Consider the following 19,258-nt stretch of genomic DNA (forward strand, 5'->3'; position numbering starts at 1 on the left):
AATAATCAAAGACGCCCTATGAAGCAATTCTGCAGTGCCACTTTGCTTTGTAAAGTTGCACATGGTGTTGTCCCCAATTTTAATTAGAATTTTAAACCTGGAGTGTGCAGTGCGTCCTCCGGGCAATATTGATGCTGCTATACCAGAGGTGGCTGTTGCGATGGCTATTAATCCTTTGGAACGAACTTTAGCCAGGAGCGCCTTGTATAGGAATGTCTTTCCTGTGCCTCCCGGACCATCAACAAAAAAAACTTGGCTCTTTTTGGCAAAGACATGCTGCATGATTTCATCAAACCCCTCTCTCTGCTCCTTGTTAAGAGAATCAAAAATATCTAGGTGTTCTTGGTCAACAGGGACATTCTGCTCCTCTCTAACCTCTTTCATCATGTCAATGGAGGTTGGACCCATATCGCAAATAGGTGGCAGACCATATTCTCTGATATCTTTGCCCATCGAGTGAAGCATATCCCGTATGTCCCTGAGCACCATTTGCTCCACTGTCGACGTGTTGCTATTGTCCCGGCTAAAGTCTTCACCTAACGCATCCTTATGCTTGTCCCATAGTTCACGTATGTTAGTGGCCTCGCCGAACACAAGCATTGTAGCAAACAACCTCCGTAAGGCACACGGCATCTGGAAAGTGGTGGCCTCAGTCAAGCAGTCATCAATTGATCTATCTGTCTCAATAAGCCCTCTTTTCTCACATGCCTCCCTAAAAGTAGAGTATGTTACACCAGCCACTGTTCTTAGATCCTCAAATGATGTTGCACCTCTCACATGATTTAGTAGTACTCTTAGGAAGTATCTCTCCCCTTCAGCAGGGTTAGCATAGACAATCCGCCCTATCTATGCTGACGCTTGTTTTCTTCCTTGCCACACTTTTTTCCCTGCGATCCATCGGTAGTGTTCCGGAAATTCTCTATATAATATTTTCCTTGCTGCCCTTTCTTCATGGTTTTTACTAAAATACTCCGTCAGTGTTGTCCTATTAGAAGCCGGGCGACTCACAACATCCTCCAGGTTTTCGTCATCATTGTATGTCACAGACTGCATATTAGGCAAATGTAGCTAGAGCTGCAATACTGACGGATAAATTCCAAACATTGGGAATCCGAAGATCCTGTACACAGCTTCCGGTGGAGAAATGTACCTAGCATTCCTATACTGTTGTATCTCATTGATGACACCATCATCCCTATCATTTTGGTCTGCATTTACCGAGAATGATGCTTGGTCGTGGCCTTTATATACGTACTTAAATAGATACTTCGCTGCTTTAATGCTTGTGCATGCCTCAACATTTATGTGACAGTTGTATCTAAAGAGTAGACCAGGGTTGTATGGCACCACCCACCTGTTATCTAACTCTGCTCTCCTGATCCTGACTCGTCGTCCATCATCCCTTCTCCGATAGGTTGGATAGGAGTCCTTTCCTTGTTGGGTCGCCTCACAGAACTGTCTAGCGTATTGAAAGCGACACTCTCCATTTACCATGCATGCACAGTGTTTGTTTAGGACGCCACATGGGCCATGAAGCATATGGCTGATAACCAAATCATGCAACTCTAGGTATTTGTCCTTGTCTGGTATCTCTGCCGAAATAACTCGATCATATGCATCTGGGGTTGTCAACTTACTCCCTGATTTCATGATCAGCAATAAATGCTCATGTGGCAGACCCCTTTTCTGGAACTCGGTAACATGAGCGTATGCTACAACTTCACCAAAATACTTCCTCTTGATTAGAATCTCCTTCAGATCACACAACTTTGCCCTATACACTCTTGCAACCAGTTCTGGCCTATCTTGTGGGTCCTGCCCCGGTTCGAGATTGCTTGTTATATCTTCCCAGTAGGGATTGCATGTCATGGTGATGAAGTAATTAGGCTTTCCAAAACGCTGAACAATAGCCATAGCATTAAGGAATCTTTGCTGCATGTCTCGATCGCATCCTAGGAATGATCTTGGCAGCACAATTCTCTTGCCAATCTTAGAACCTTGTGTCTCTCCAGCAGAGATAACATCAACAAGTCCCTAAAATACATTTAAGCACTTACTTTTAGCGAAAGGCAGTAACAAGGTTGCAGAGCCTATGAAAAACAATTATATAAATAAACAATATAATATGAGTGGTTACCTGGTATAGCTCCGCCCGTATTAGTTTTTGGTGCTCAGGATTAGAGTACCAATCTAGCCTCATAGACTCAATCTTTATATACATATCCACAGCCCACTGCTGGAAAAGACGTCCTCCGAATAATAAAATGTTAAAAAGTCCCCATCTAACTTGCAACTTGAAGCAGTAGTATTCTCGTGCAGTTACATATTTTGCGGATTGTGCTGCATCAGCAACTCCAGCTAGCACGTCACCTTCTTGCACATCATTGTCGCCTTCTTCCACATGATTATCGTTGTTATTATCAGCTGCAAGATACACAAAACATTAGATAATGTTATAATTAGTATTATAGTATCGAATCAGTAGTACCAGTATAATAGCAAAAAAAATATTATAGCAAATAATACCATGATTACCACCAGTAGTCCCTTCAGCTCTACCATTAGCACTATTAGTAGAAGCCGCGGTTGCAGATGGTGGAGTGAATGGATCCTCACTGTACGGCATAAATTTGTTCCATCCTGTTTCCCCTCGTGGGTTATATACAGGATAAGCTAAGGCGTCATAACAACCATGCCATGCTCGGATATACTGCGGACGACGATCGGTCTTTCCATATACAACCTCACTTCTATCAAAACATCTCTGTGGATCGTTCCCATCCATCCAAATAGCAGCAACTTGGGATGTCGTTGGGGCATTGTACCTTCTTTGGTCAGGCGTGACATTTGTATTGAGTTCAATCTTGTACTCATCCAAGTTTGGAAAATCCCCATTTCTCCTAAAAGTATGAACATATGGGTTATCTTGCAAGATTGCTAGGATAGTCCGAATGATGTTGATATCAAGATCAGGGGACCTTTTGACTCTATGTGATAAGGCCTCATCTTCTGTATCATAAAAGTAGAGCTGCAAATGCCGAGCACCGTGGCCACCTGGCACCAGGTGGTCAAGACGGTGGTACAACATACCATGCACTCGAAATGTATAAACACCGGTCCGTGCTGGACTTTTATATCTGTCATCAGTGGTAACCCCTAGACTTGCAAAGGCGAAATGTGAGTTGATATAACGTATATGTTTCCTGAAATATTTTGCATCATCGTGCACTTGACTTGTGAACAACCTTTTGAGCTCTACAGGAACATCTGGTATATGTATCTGTACTTTTCCTTTTCTACAACAAAACACGGGTGTCTCACCCTGAAACCTCATCGCACCACAGTAACTGCAGTCAGGGACCTTTCTCAATTTATGTCGTTCTGGCAGGCTCTGGTAGATGTAGTCATATGGATCGTCATGTGTCACACTGTTTGCAGCTGGACCCTCTAGAGGCACGCGATATGACTCATAATCATGACCTGTGTGGACATTGTAGTAATTACTTTCACTTAATATATAAATATTTGGTAAAATGAAGCTGCATTTATAACCAGTAGGGATAGATGTTGTCGTAGTACCTTGCGCATGTCGGTGAATGACCCCATCATCATCGTATAAGTTTTCATTGTGCAATCCATGGCCACCGTCCATGGCATCTTCATCACTGTCCCAACCATCATGCGCTGGTTCAAATAGTTCACGGTCGAATTCTTCTTCATTGGATTGGACATGTACATGGTTGTTGCGTAGCTCAGGTATTTGTCTTTCTGCATAGTAGATATTTAATATTTTTATTTTAATATTAAGTAATATAAGCAAAGTAGGAAATAAAATATATAATAGCAAAAAAATGTTGTGGCTGATGACCAGACCTGCCTCGCCGGAAGTAGGTGGGGCTCTACGCGCTGGAACATAATTATCATTTCTGTGTAACCAATCCATAGGCTCTGCTAACTCGCTGTTTTCCATTTTTGTCGCTAATCCAGCGCTCAAATTCGCACCTTGAGATATGAATATAAACAAAGGTTCATGATATATCAAGTGGTGGATGAAATCCTTATGGTCTCGGATATTACTAACCTGCCAGCGAGGACGATGGCACTATTTGGTTGATAGCAGCTGGTGTGCTGTTATTTTGCAATTGCGCCTTCTGCCGTGCTCGATATTGACGTTGGTACTCACGTTGTCTCCTTTTATTCTCTTCTCTCTGCTCATCGGTCATCTCTGCTCTTCTCTTTCGTTGTTGCGCGTTCCTTTCGCCCATCGTATGGTTACTAATATCTGCAGGGTCACGTTTGTGAGATTACAAAAATTAAATAATGAGACTCTTTCACATAATAAACACGTATCCAATCTTTACCGCTAGACACTGATAGAGCAGTGCCTATTGCTGTTGAGGTGCCAATGCCACCATGGCTATGATTCCCATGTGCAGTTGGTTGGATATTTTCCTTGTCCAGTATAATTGGCGAGTTTTGGTCTATCTGAGAACGATTAGTACCTGCATTTTTTTGGTCCATCTCATAACGTTGATTTGAGTATATTAAGAGCCTGAGTAATAATAAACTAAGCAAAGAAAAATTATACCGGGTGCAGTCAAAACACAAGAAGCACTATTGTTTTGGGACTCGGCCTTCTTCCGTTCTCGGTAGTGACGTTGGTACTCACGTTGTTTCCTCCTCATCTCCTCCCTTTGTTCGTCGGTCATTTCAGCTCGCCGAATTCGTTGCTGCAAGTTCCTTTGTTCCCTAGTCCGTCGGGCCTCATCTATATGGTCACAACACAGGAAATCAATTAGCCAACCCAAAGTTATATATTACTCCATCGGTCTCTGTAAAAATCAATTTGTAGAGTTATTGTAAGTCAAACTTTTTAAACTCTGATCGAATGTCTAGAAAAGAGCATTAAGATTTATGGTACCAAATTAATACCAAATTAATACAATGTAAAATCATACCTGTGTTGTTGGTGATGTCGCTTAGTGGATCGTGTGTATCTCTCGACGTAGACATTTAGTTAATGTATCACAAGCAGTCTGTGATGACGCAGGACCTTTGATTTTTATTTATAGTACCTATTACAAATGGATAGTCAATGTCAGCAGAAAATCTCAGAAAACCAGAAATCAATTGTTCTCAAATTATTTGTGACCAATCCATCAACAAATGTGATAGGCGACAGCAAGATTTCTGATAGTATCGCAAGGAAGCCAGTAAACTTTAGCAGCATAGTGCCATGCACCAGTCCATGCACGCACACACGCATGTTCACCTGGCTGGCACCAGTACGCGCACACGCACGCTCACCTAGCGACGGAGACGGTCCACGGCGTGACGAGCTGCTCCTCGGTGCTGCTGTCCTCGCCGTATGTAGGTGTCTTCGACGGTCGCCGGGCTGTGAGCGGCGTTCGTCGTGGGCACCATGACCTTGTCGATTGGAGAAGTGCCCTCGCGAACGGACTGCAGCCTCTTGCCGACGCCTGATCTGAATGCCAGGCTCGGCAGGTCTCGCCGCGGCGTTCGCGGCACTGGTTCTGTGTCCTGGTGGCCGCGTACGCCGTCGTCGTCCGCCGTCGTTTGCGGGTCTGACGGAGCTGTGCTGTTCGACAGTTGGGTTACCACTTGAGATGAGCATTAAGAAATGAAAACTGAGGTATGCACATTGACTCGATGAAGCATGCTGATTTGAAAGCATGAATACGCTCCATGATGTTCGGCTTTACTCCCGCATTCCATCATGTGTGGTCCTTGAAATTTCAGTACAATTATGTATGTATGACAGCCATTGTTTAGGGTTATCCTGTATCACTATTTAAAAGCCTAGTCTATTGAATATTTTCATCTCATGAGTCCTACGTGTCTTGATAAATTGTGAATACGTTCTTCCTTAGGAATGAACTTGATGTATCTTTTGAAATTTATGTGGAGTCTCTTTTTATTTATAGCATGAATACTGGTTATTTAGTTCTCAGAACTGAAATTGTCTGCTAGACAGAAAAGCACAGCAATCAATCTCTTTTTATTTAGTTCTCTATTTATTTCTCTCCATGTCATGAGTTAGACAGAAAAGCAAAATCATTAACTTTAGCTTCTCATGTTTCATTAACAATGAATTTCAAAACATCCTGAATAAAAAGGGAGTGAGGGCAAACCTGGATATTTTTGGTGCTTCCTCTACAATGTCGCAGCGAGGAGAGAAGCACAGCGTCTGTCACGTCGGGGACACGAAGATGAGGACAGGGCCACGTCCTTTCGTCGAGGACTCTGTCATCCTGATTGTGATCTATATCCAAACAACCTGATTGTACAGGCCGGCCCGCAGCTGGTTCCAGCGCTGGACCCTTTCCCAACCTTAACGCAATGAGAAAATATAAAAAAAAATGAAATTGAATATATCAATCAATAATCAAACATATGGAATCATCTAACCTGAGCAGTGACAAGTACATGAACCTTAGAAAATATATGCTGTAAAAAGATTCATCTCAGTCCATAGCTTCTTTTCACCAATTTTGTACAGATATGAGGGGCTTGAATTTACCTAGCAGAGAAGCAGTGTATCATCATACAGACAGTCGAAAGCCTTTCCCCCGAGTAGGCAGTAGCAAACCAATTATTAGCATCTTCCATCACTGAGAAATCAATACCGAAATTAATGAAATAAATATAAAAAAATAAAACAAGATCACAAGTCAATCGGAAGGGAAAAAGAGATGCCTGGCTGGTTGCGCGCTGGATCAACTTCGGTGGTGGACGTATAGGGACAGACCATAGGTGGGGGACATACTGAGCCGGACTGCCATCGCCAAAACCACGTACGCCTCCTCCTAGGGCCATGGGTCGCCACCACCGTCCGTCGCAGATTTCGGTGGGGTAGGGGCGCCGCGTACGACGGAGCGGAGATGAGGGGAGGATCACTGGCGCTGGTGCAGGTGACGACGAGGGTGCGGGTGCTGGCGCCGGTGGCGCGCGGCCAGGGCCGTGGCAGCCCACGTCGGCGAAGGATCCCACGCGTGAAGTGATACCGGCGGCATCAACAGAGGCAGCCCGACGTTTCTTTTTTTCGCGGACGTGCGATGGGGGCGAGCCGCGGTAAAGGGGGAAGGGAGCTGGGGGTGCGGTGAGGGGGTGTGAGAAGCCTCCATCAAACATCGTTTCTGGGCCTTTGGATTTGACGTAGATCTATTATGAACCCTTTGATTTTGATAGAGACAAGTTTTCAATTATAGTGGAGATATATCTATCTATCTACCTATATATATATAGGGTAAGGCTATTCTGCAGCTGGCCACAGAATAATTTATTCTATGGCCACCTCAATTTACGATAATATCTGTACCAATTTACGATAATGATAATATACATTTACGATAAATGTGTTACTATAATTCAAGATGATACTTACCATAATGCTATAGTAAATCACTTATGAGGAAGTTACCATAATCTCGTAAATTAATATAGTAATTATCGTAACTCAAAGTGACCACAGAATAACTTATTCTGCGGCTATCTATAGAACAATACGTGTGTGTGTGTATATATATATATATATATATATATATATATATATATATATATATATATATATATATATATATATATATATATATATATCTATCTTCCAGACCCTAAGTCATCTGGCATCTATCGTCGAGTACCCCGCCGGTTGTTTAGAACTCATAAAATAATGAAGGCATACTACGTGCCCTTAGATGGGGGCGCCGCGCGCCACGTGTTCTCCAGAGGAGGTCTCGGCGTCTACCGTCGCCGCCACGGCGGTCGGCACGCGGCACCACCTGCTCAAGCTTGAGGGCTACTCGCTGCTCAAGACGACGCACGCCAAGAGCGGCAGCTACATAGAGTCCTCTGCGTTCAAGGTCGGAGGTCACACCTGGAGGATCCGTTGCTACCTCAACGGCAACAGCAAGGAGTACCCCGGCTTCGTCTCGCTGTTCCTGTAGCTCTGTAGCGACGCCGCCGGACCCGCCGTCCACGCCGTGTAGTACGAGTTCGCTCTGGTGCGTCACCAGGGCACGCCGCCGGCGTATGGTCACCAGGGCAAGCCGAGCAAGACGTTGCACGGCGTACGCTCGGTCGTCAGCGCGTTTGGCGGCAAGGACAACAGCTGCGGTTGGGGTCTCTCGCGATTCATCAGAGTGGAGGACCTGGAGCGGTCCTCGTTCCTCCAGGACGACTGCTTCGCCGTCCGGTGCACGGTCACCGTCGTCCAGGAGCGCACTGTGAAGGAGAAGGCCGTGCAGGCGCACGACATGGCGAGGCTGGGGATACTCTGCAAGTGCGACGACGACGTGTGCAAGCGCCATCACGCCAGGCCTGCCGAGACTTTCTTGGAGAGATTTGCCAACTTCTGCTATTCCATCTGCCGTGGCCCCGTTAGAATAATGCAATGAAATTTATTTCTCGCCTGAAATTCCACTTTTTACGAGTACTCCATCTACATACACTATTGAATTCAGGTTCTTTGCCGAGTGCCTGAGGCACTCGGTAAAGGCCAAATTGCACTCGGCAAAGCCTTTGCCGAGTGCGGCACTCAGCAAAGAACACACGGCAAAAAATTGATCGGCAAAGATCTCTTTGCCGAGTGTCTTTTATCGGGCACTCGGCAAAGAAAAGCGACTGTCACGGCGCCGGCCCCGTTGACGGTGGCTTTGCCGAGTGCCAACCCTGCAAGCACTCGGCAAAGATTTTTTATTTTTTTTATAAAAAAAATTTCTTTGCCGAGTGCCCCCTGGCTGGCGCTCGGCAAAGTTTGATTTTTTTAAAAAAAAAATTATTTGCCGAGTGCCCTCTGATATCACATGTGGAGATATCCTGGTTTGTAAGCATCGTACGTGACAGCGTGCACCAAACCTTTTCAAAATTTTATCATAGCCTCCACATATGATATCACGACATCTCAACAAGTTTCATGATTTTCGGACTTCGTTTGCTTTTTATAAAATTTAAAAACATTTCGCACGCAAGTTCACGGTCATGTTTCGTGAACAAGATGTCCGAAATTTTGGGTCCGTTCCTAGATATGGCCTCACACTACACTCAGTAACATGACTATCATTTTTGAATCATTAAATTCTATTATTCGTACCACGTGTAGTTCAAATTTGTATTTTTTGAAAAAATTCAAGTAAACGAAATAAAGTAACTAAATATATCAAAAAGCCACAAAAAATCCCCAAATTCTAACTAGGAGTTCCTGGTACCTTAAAAGGGCTGCACAAAAAATTTGGAGGCAAAAAAAAAATCTTTGCCGAGTGCTGCCGGGGGATGGCACTCGGCAAAGGGGGTATTTGCCGAGTGCCAAGAATAAGGCACTCGGCAAAGAGGGTTTTCAATTTTTTTTAAAAAAAAATTCCTCTTTGTCGAGTGCCTTCCCAGGGGCACTCGGCAAAGACATTTCGAAAAAAAAATTTCTTTGCCGAGTGCCGTGTCAGGAGCACTCGGCGAAGTATTTTCCAAAAAAAAAATCTTTGCCGAGTGCCAGATCTGGGACACTCGGCAAAGAAAATTTTTAAAAAAAACCTTCTTTGCCGAGTCCCTAACAGCAGGCACTCGGCAAAGAAGGACGTGGCCGAACACCGTTACGCGGGGCAGCCTATGCCGAGTGCCGTGCTTTTGCCGAGAGCCTGGCACTCGGCAAAGAAGTTCTTTGCCGAGAGCCTTTTTTTGCCGAGTGCAATTCTTTGCCGAGTGCGACACTCGGCAAAGAAGGTCTTTGCCGAGTGCCCGATTTTTGATACTCGGCAAAGCATTTTGCACTCGGCAAAGATCCCGTTTTCAGTAGTGATAAAAAGAGTGTGATATTCTCTTGTATCAATATATTATTATAAACAGGTTCTCGATGTTAAATGCTTTAGAGACAGCATATACAATTTTGTACAGAAAAAATTGAGCCACTATTTTGTTTTTATTTTGACCGCGATTTTTTCGGATAAATCTGGTAGTCCTGTTTATCGGCGTGACCTCCGTTATTGTTTTTATTTTTGCTATCGATAAAGTGAACCTTGATGTTTTTCTTGTATCAACATATTCTGTCAGCGAAATCTAATATTGTGGCCAACACAAATGCTTGATAGTTCTTCTTTCTCGTGACTATACATGTGAATGGATAAGCGCGGTTCATGTAGACATGAATGAGGTCTGAAGGATGGATTTGGGTACCCACCCCAAACTGGGGCTCTAGTTGTTGGAGCTCTGCTGAGGGTACGTGTTTTATTTGGGCATCCATATTTAGCTATGGGGACTCAAGCAGCTAGGGGTCGTGCTAGAGTTGCTCTTATGGATTTATATTGACCATGAGGCACTTATCATGACTTTGCCAATCTCTATCCATGGTGTGGTGTAGCGCTCTGGCTCTGGGGAAACGAGATTGAAATCTGTTTCTCCATTGGTGTAGCGCTCTGGCTCTGGGGAAACGAGATTGAAATCTGTTTCTCCATTGGTGTAGCGCTCGGGCTGTGCGAAGCAAGAGAGCGGGGACGCGAGACGAGAGGTAGCCGTCAATTTCTACCACAGGGCTGGCTACATGCAAGTGGACAACCAAGCAAATTCTTGGGGTGTGATTGGTTTCTGTGTCTTCTCATCCTGGTTCGTATATGAGAGCTTGGTGCGCGCTGGACAGGATCAAAGAATACAAATGCGTCTTGTTTGGTTGCTTGCCTCCGACTAGCCTGTCTATGTGTTGAAGATGCATGTTTGGTTACCCACATGGAGCATGTAGAAAGCGAAATTTCTCCTGTGTTCCATGTGCTTAAACGCGCATTGCATGAGCTAGGTTTCGAGGAAACAAAGAAAATCCATGTACCTTGCAACTAGGATACTAGCGTTGAATAACTTATTTTATTTTAATTAGTAATTGTCATGATAAAAATATCATTAGTGTTTATTTAGTGTATGATTAGTTATTATTATTTTTAGTTAAAATATATAATTATCCAACTATTCTCTTCCTATCTACTCTCCTCCATATAACTAAACAACAAATGGCTGGTCCCATCCATTTAACCAAAAAGATAGTATGGATAATCCTGTCTCAAAATTTATGGATTGCTATGTCTCATCCAGTCTTACCCTCAACCCAGATAGGTAGCCGCCTCTTGGATGTGCTCATATGTGCCCTGCGTGTCTATACCTTGTTTCGAGAAAAGACTTTTGACATGAATTTTTTATTATTATTAGTAAGCGTCGGCATTATTTTTCTTTGAGAAAAAGATAATGATATCATATATGTTTTACAAGAAACACAGATAATTAAACATCAAAAGTTTCACGTCCACATTACAATTTCTATATATACTTGTGATAATTAAGCAACGCTTTTCTTCATGAAAGCTAGGCCAAAGGTTATTGTTTTATGTTTCGAATATGTCGGAGTGCTACGTATAGGTTGATTTACCATGAGAAACAAAACATCCCTAGGTTGATTTACCGAGAGAAACAAAGGTTGTTGGGAGCAGCTTTTTTTCTCTTTATTAAAACACATGATCATGAGATCATCTATCTATGTTCTAGAACAAACATCACCATGGGTGTAAATAAACTCAACTGCTGACTAGTTGATCACCACTAGAACATGTTTTGTTAGAAAAAAAAGAACATGTTTTGCTGGGTGGATCTGATGGATTGGCCAACTTGGCCCATGTCATCACCGACAAAAGTATCTATGTCTATCGTTTTCGATTTCATCACCGACAAATTCAAGAATACACGTACGTCGTTTCCGATTCCACCTGGAGTTAAGATCGAGCTGGCAATATTTGCCTATATATATAAATCTTTCCAAACCAAAGTCTCGCACCACAGGAAACTGGCTCTTTGCCGACTGCAATTTTATTTGCCAACTGTTTTTTTTCGACACTCGGCAAAGAGGTCCCTTTGCCAACTGGAATTTCCTGCAGTCGGCAAAGCAGGATTTGCCGACTGCCTGGATTTGCCGACTGCCAGGCAGTTGGCAAAGAATTGCAGTCGGCAAAGGCAGGCCATGGTTGACGCCATCCACGCCGTCACCTTTGCCGACTGCCACTCCGTCAGCAGTCGGCAAAGGCGCAGGCTTTGCCAACTGCCATCCTCCCTGGCAGTCGGCAAAGGCTCTTTGCCAACTGCCACTGATGGCAGTCGGCAAAGAATTAATTTTTTTTTTCGATTTTCGATCCCAGTTTTTTTGTGTTGCCTTGCTACAGTAAGTACATGATATATTCCAAGTTTGGGGTCATTTTGATTTATTTTGCTATATTCCGTAGATTTTTTCTGTTTCTTTGATTTTTTCCGACAGCTCCAGATTTGAACTGCAGGTACATGAAATAATGGAATCCGGCCATTCAGAAAATGATATTCATGATGTTTGGAGCATGTTGAGGCCGTGTGCGAGGCCTCGCGTGAAATTTCGACCGTGTTGGTGTCGGAACACGCCGAGCCACGCGCGTGAAAAGTGTTTTTAAATTTTATAAAATCGAAACGGAGTCCGAAAATGACGAAACTTGACGACGTGTCTTGTCATCGCATGCGGAGGCTGTGGTAAAAATTTGAGAAAGTTTCGAGCAAGTGGCGACGTCAGGTGGCTAAAACCTGGACATCTCCACATGTGTACACATGTGGAGATGTCCAGGTTTTAGCCACCCGACGTCGCCACTTGCTCGAAACTTTCTCAAATTTTTACCACAGCCTCCGCATGCGATGACAAGACACGTCGTCAAGTTTCGTCATTTTCGGACTCCGTTTCGATTTTATAAAATTTAAAAACACTTTTCACGCGCGTGGCTCGGCGTGTTCCGACACCAACACGGTCGAAATTTCACGCGAGGCCTCGCACACGGCCTCAACATGCTCCAAACATCATGAATATCATTTTCTGAATGGCCGGATTCCATTATTTCATGTACCTGCAGTTCAAATCTGGAGCTGTCGGAAAAAATCAAAGAAACAGAAAAAATCTACGGAATATAGCAAAATAAATTAAAATGACCCCAAACTTGGAATATATCATGTACTTACTGTAGCAAGGCAACACAAAAAAACTGGGATCGAAAATCGAAAAAAAAAGTTAATTCTTTGCCGACTGCCATCAGTGGCAGTTGGCAAAGAGCCTTTGCCGACTGCCAGGGAGGATGGCAGTCGGCAGAAAATTTCTGAGAAAAAAATCAAAAATAACCTTTGCCGACTGCCAGGGAGCAGAGCAGTCGGCAAAGTATTTTTAAAAAAAATTAAAAAAAATTTTTTTGAAAAAAAAAATAATAGACCTTTGCCGACTGCGTCACATGCTGGCAGTCGGCAAAGGGAAAAAATAATAAAAAAAGGAAAAACGTCGCCTTATCCGCTCGGCCCGCCCTCCCCTCCCCAAAATCCCGATCGCCCGCCGCCGCCGCCGGCCGCCCCCCGCCGTCGGAACGTAGCCCTCCGGGAGCCCCGCAATCGCCCAGCCGTCCCCCCTCCCGTCTCCAGGCCTCCGCCAGTACCGCGCTACGGCTCACACCCCGGACAGCACCTCACACCCTCCCCACGCAGCCCCTCCCCGGCGGCCCCGCGCCCGTCCCCCGGCACCAGCCCCTCCCCTCCCCCCCTCCGCAGACACTCCCCCTCCCCCGCGCCCCTCCCCGGCGCACGCGCTCCGCCGCGAGCAAGGAGGAGATCTCGGCAACGCCCTCACCCAGGCGGCCGCGCGACACTCCCAGAGGCGCGGCGCCCTCCCCGCGCGGCGCGGCCCTCCCGGCGGCCAACCCCCCCGCGCTGGTCCTACCCGGCGGCTCGGCCATCCCGGCGGCCCGCCCCCCCTCCCCCCGCGCTCCCCCCACGGGGAGACACCCCACGGCGAGCCCCCCCTGCGCTGGCCCCCCCGCGCTGGGCCCCTCCGGCGCCGGCCGCCCCGCCCAGGCCCCTCACCGGCGCTGCCCGCCCGATCCGGCCGGCCAGGCGCGCCGCCGCGTGCAGCTCCGGCGTCGGCCCCGCAGCGGCCGCGGCCTCGCCCCGACCCCCCCGGCGCCGTCGCTGCCCCGCCCCGATCCGGCGTGCCCGCTCCGTCCGCCGTCCGCCGTCCGCGCGCCGTTCGCCGTCCGCCGGCCCTGCGTCGCCGTCCTCGCCGCGCCGTCCTCGCCTCGCCGCGCCGTCCTCGCCTCTCCGTCCTCGCCTCGCCGCACCGTCCCCGCCTCGCCGTCCTCGCGCGCGCCTCTGCTCCACGCGCCGGTGACGCCGTCCGTGACGACGAGGTAGTAGTACTACTAGTAGTAGTAGTTTACTTTATTAATACCTGCTTATATTCTTCTGCATGGATTGGAAATACATTTGTGGTTGTCGGCCATCGTGCCTGACATGTATATGTGTTTATCGGCCATCGTGCCGTCTTTTCTTGCAGGTTTGGTAACCTTCCCGTACAGGGGAGGTGCTGCCGAAATTTTTCGTTCTCACTAATTGTTTTTCTTTTTCAGGAGGGCTCCCATTGGAGGCTAGCCGGAGGAGCACGACTCGGCACTGCCCCGCTAGCCTTTCTTCACCGGCACCTGCGGTATGACCCCTCTTTCCGCCACATGTAGTCGTAGGTCGCGTTACCCAGTTAGGCGTCTCCCGTCCGAAACGGATACGGTTGGAAGTATGCGTTCTTCGCATATGTATAACCGTATCCGTTTCGGATTGTCCACGTTATCTGGACAGCCCGAGGATGCGCAGACGAGGTTAGCTCCCATGTTCCGCTCCCGTTCGAGTCGGAGTTTCGGCAGGACCTCCCCGTTGTTCTCTGGATACACACTCTCCCCGCCGGGACGTGTATCGGGAGAACAGCGGGGAGGTGCTGCCAAAATTCTGTCTCGGACGGGAGCGGAGCATGGAAGCTAACCTCGTCTGCGCATGCTCGGGTGGGATTAGGACCTATCCTTCACCTATTAGATGGTAGGAGCGCGTTGTAGATGCACTTGCTGGTTTTATCACATGTTAACATTGCCGCATGACAGAGCATGGGTGACCGTGAGTGGATGTACTCGGGCTTCGCAAGTAAGAGCCACGAATGGATCAGGGGGACGACTGAGTTCCTGGAGCATGCATTTGGCCCAGCTGCTAAAGGGTCGATTCGGATGCCGTGTCCCTGCAGCGAGTGCAGGAACAAGAAGAAGAAAGTAAAGGCTCAGGTGTTGAGCGATGAATTGAAACAGGTGGGCCGTGGCTTCTCCCGTAGGGTGAAGTCATTCACCGTTTATGATGTGAATGGCTATCACTTTCGCACGAGAAGCTACGAGGAGAGTCGACCCAACCTAAAAACCATGTGCTGCGGAGTTCGTACACCCGGCACGGATGGGAAGGACTACTACGGCATAGTCGAAGAGATATACGAGCTCAACTTTAAGGGTGCCGGGACTTTAGCGCCGGTGGTATTCAAATGCCATTGGTTCGATCCTGATATCACGAGGAAAGACCTTACGATAGGTCAAGTCGAGATTCGACAGGACTCCAGCTATAAAGGAGACGATGTCTACATTGTGGCCAACCGAGACGCCACGCAAGTTTATTACCTCCCATGGGCGTGCCAAAAAGACGAGAAGCTTGCGGGGTGGAGCCTTGTGCATTTGGTGTCGCCGCGCGGCAAAGCGCCTCTCCCAAACGACGACGATTACAACTTTGACCCAAGCACCGATGAGTTCTATCAACCTGAGGGGCTAGAAGGTACCTTGGAGATCGACATTGGTTCGCTCATGGGCATGGAAGTAGACAACGAAATCGATGAGGACGAGGGTGAGGAGGTGCAGGATGCCAGGGACTTAAGAATGCTTGAGCGATGGCAGATGCAGCGCGATGGAGTTGTCCAGGAGGAGGTACATGATGATGACTATGGAGACAATGAGGATGATGATGACAGTGATGACTTAAGGGAGCTCGACAATATTGATAGCGATGACGACGATAGTGATAGAGATGACGACTCCACGCCCGAGATATTGCCGTTCGCGGAGATAATTACGAGGCCATGTAATACTATATTGTTATTATTATGTTCCTTTACAAGTACTTGTCATTTATTTATGCTAACAGTTTTGTTCTTTGTCATTGCAGGTACTCGACAAAATGCCAGGCGGACGGCGGTAGCGGCCGCATCGAGCAGTACGCTCGGCGTACTAGGTCCCCCCGCAGGAGACCACCGACGACGACGAGGAGGAGGAGGAGGTGTTGGTGCGCGGGTCGTCCAGTAGGGGGTCCCAGCCCCCCAGCGAACGTCGCCAGGCGACCAGGAGGCTGCCGTTCTCGTCCTCGCAAGGGGGGACGACGTCGCGTGACGACGAGCGCGGCGGCGACGACGACGACGACGATGACGACGACGACGGCGACGACGCGCCTACACCAGGCGAGACGGCTTCGACTTCGTCAGGCGTGGCCAAGGTGTACTCGTGCGGGCCCACGCAGCTTCCTAGGGTGCGGCCGCAATTCCACCAGCGCCCGGTGATCACACCCGTGGGCCAGACGTAAGTAACCATTATTGATTTCACTACTTGTTCATATGACATGTCAAAAATCAAACTGAAGACTAATAATTGTTCTTAATGACTCGTGCAGTTCCTGGAAGATTGTGAGTGGAGCAGATCAAGCACGCCATATCAATGGCATCCAGGGCCTCCTGATTAAGGAGTACTACCCTGGCCTTGTCAACGTCAACGGCGAGATGAAGGTGCCCACCAAGTGGTCCCACTTCTACCTCGTCGAGGAGGGTGGCGAGACCATCGCGGCAAAGATAAAGAGGGAGTTTTGGGTGAGTCTTTCATCGCACCGCATTGCTAAATAGTACGCATTCATCGGACTTCTTGCAAAAAGGAAATGCTACATGATGTGTCTGTGTGCAGGACTTCTTCACGTGCGAGGAGGGTAAAGCAGCCCAGGCGGCGCGAGTGCAGGAGGCGGTCTGCAAAGATCGTCTCAAGGACCTGTACCATGAGGCGCGCATACAGGCCATCCGCGACTTCCACGCCAACGTGCTTGGAGAGAACATCAAGAAGCCCCAAATCCGCCAGAGAATGAACTCGAGGGAGGCCGACCTCACCCAAGCGCAATACGAGCAGGTAATTAAGTATGACAACATTCGTTCAGATTCCTTCAGTGAAACATTACACTAATCTTCTTGCATGTCAAATACTTGATGTCATGCAGGTGTGTCCGTCGTGGTGCGACAACCACAGGGAATGCTGGACGGAGATTGTGCGCATGTGGCGCACGGATGAGGCGTACGCGAGGCGCGCCGACCGTCAGGGCCGCCGCGCGCAGATGCGAGGGGTGTCACACCACCAAGGGAATCAGCCCCTCCCCCAGTTCGCGACAAGATGGGTATGCGACCGTTCATGTCTTAATCCTTGCGCTCAATTGTCAATACTTGTAACCATGTTTGTGTTTTCAATGCAGACGCAGACGCACGGTGGGCAGGAAATCAACGAGTACACCGCGTACCTCCTCTCTCACAAGGGCAAGGCGATGGATCCGAACAACGTCTACAACCCGGAGGACGGGCCCGATGCGTACACCAACCCCACCGCCTACGAGAAGGCCACCGAGTACACCGTCGCGGCTCGCCAGCGCTACGGGGAGACGTTCGACCCCACCGCCGAGCCCCTGGACACAGACCTCCTGCAGAGGTTGGGACCAGGGAAGCAGCACGGCCGCTACTACATGGCCCACAGCGCCCTCGACCCGTCCCAGGTTCCTACGCTGACCCAGGTTCGATCCACGCCCACGAGCTCCAGCGACATCCCCGTAGCGCCCCGGCGGCAGTCAGCGTCACAGGTAAGTGCCGTTTCGTTCGTCGTTCACTCGTTTCGCACCTATACATACAATCAACACTGCGGATGTAATATTGCAGGCCCAGATGGAGGCCAAGATGGAGGAGAGGATCGCCACGTTGCACGCGCAGATGATGGCGCAACAGATGGCTTACCAGCAAAGCCTGCAGCAGCACTACAACACTCAGATGCAGAACATGGCCAGCTTCTTCCAGTCCATGCAGACGCCCGGGGCGTCTACACCGCCTCCTCTTCCAATGTTCGCTCCACCGCCTCCTCCTTCAGAGTTTTTTCCTGTGCCTGCTCTTGTCGCTCCTGGAGGGACCCCGGTGAGTATATTGACTCTTGCTTTAACTTGTGCGTCCATGCTGCAGATACTAATGACATCACTTGGCGTTTAACTTGTGCAGGTACAGTCGACGGGTTCGAACCCGTCTCCTGGAGGTCCCGGCCATCAGATGATGTCGTATCCACCACCTGCACCCTATCCACCGTATCCACCTCCGCGTGGCCCTCCTCCGACGTACTCGTGGCCGCCGGTGCGCGGAGGGTGGCAGTACGCGCAGGCGCCTCAATTTGGTCCAAGGGGGTTTCCGTGGGCAAACCCTGGGGGCTCTGGGGGTGGAGCGGACGACGAGACCGGGGACGGCGCGACGAGCTAGGTACTTGTCAATTCTGTTATCATGTATCCACCGTATCGTCGAAGTTGTTGTCATGTATTTCTTTTCTTCGTTATGGACCTAGACTTGTTATGTTGAACTTCGTGTGATGGACGTCGACTTGTGGTGTTCAACGTGTTGGACTTCATGTGATGGTTGTAATGCACTTGTGTGGTTGTTATTGTGACATATATGTGAGATATATGTGATGTTGTGCGTTATTGTGATATATGTGGTGATGTTGGCGACAAATGTGATGAAATTGTGATATAAATGGTGCTACCGGTGCTTCTGGTGAAATTGGATTATAATTTGTGATTTTGCAGGGTTTTGATGCGAGAAAACAGAAAACAAAAGCAAAAAAAAAATTCCAGCTTTGCCGACTGTTTACAGTCGGCAAAGCTGGGCAAAAAAACCCCAGGACAGAGTCTTTGCCGACTGCAATGGGAGGCAGTCGGCAAAGAGGTCAAACCTTTGCCGACTGCAACTCCGAAAGCAGTCGGCAAAGAACATTTCAAAAAAAAAATTTCTTTCTTTGCCGACTGCCGAGCTGGCGGCCAGTCGGCAAACAATTTTTGAAAAAAAAAATTCTTTGCCGACTGCCGAGGAAACAGCAGTCGGCAAAGCCTGCCGTCAGGGCTGACGGCGCCACGTGGCTATGCCGACTGCTGGCGTGGCAGTTGGCAAAGGATTTGCCGACTGTGTGCCACGTGGCAGTCGGCAAATCCGCCTTTGCCGACCCAGGCTTTGCCGACTGCTCTTTGCCGACTGCCACGTGGCTTTGCGGTCGGCAAAGCCTTTGCCGACTGGGTTTATGCCTTTGCCGACCGGGGCAAGCAG

General features: G+C 48.1%; 1 protein-coding gene across 1 annotated transcript; it reads left to right on the forward strand.

The window, feature by feature from the left end:
* The first annotated feature begins 7,715 nt into the window (after positions 1–7,715).
* Positions 7,716–8,414, forward strand: LOC136543275 (uncharacterized). The gene is made up of 2 exons (XM_066535764.1): positions 7,716–7,960; positions 8,159–8,414. Exons 1-2 carry the CDS (start codon positions 7,716–7,718, stop codon positions 8,412–8,414), a joined length of 501 nt encoding a protein of 166 aa, XP_066391861.1.
* Positions 8,415–19,258: the final 10,844 nt, after the last annotated feature.

This window comes from Miscanthus floridulus, chromosome 3 (assembly GCF_019320115.1).
Source record: "Miscanthus floridulus cultivar M001 chromosome 3, ASM1932011v1, whole genome shotgun sequence".
In the NCBI taxonomy this organism is placed as follows: domain Eukaryota; kingdom Viridiplantae; phylum Streptophyta; class Magnoliopsida; order Poales; family Poaceae; genus Miscanthus; species Miscanthus floridulus.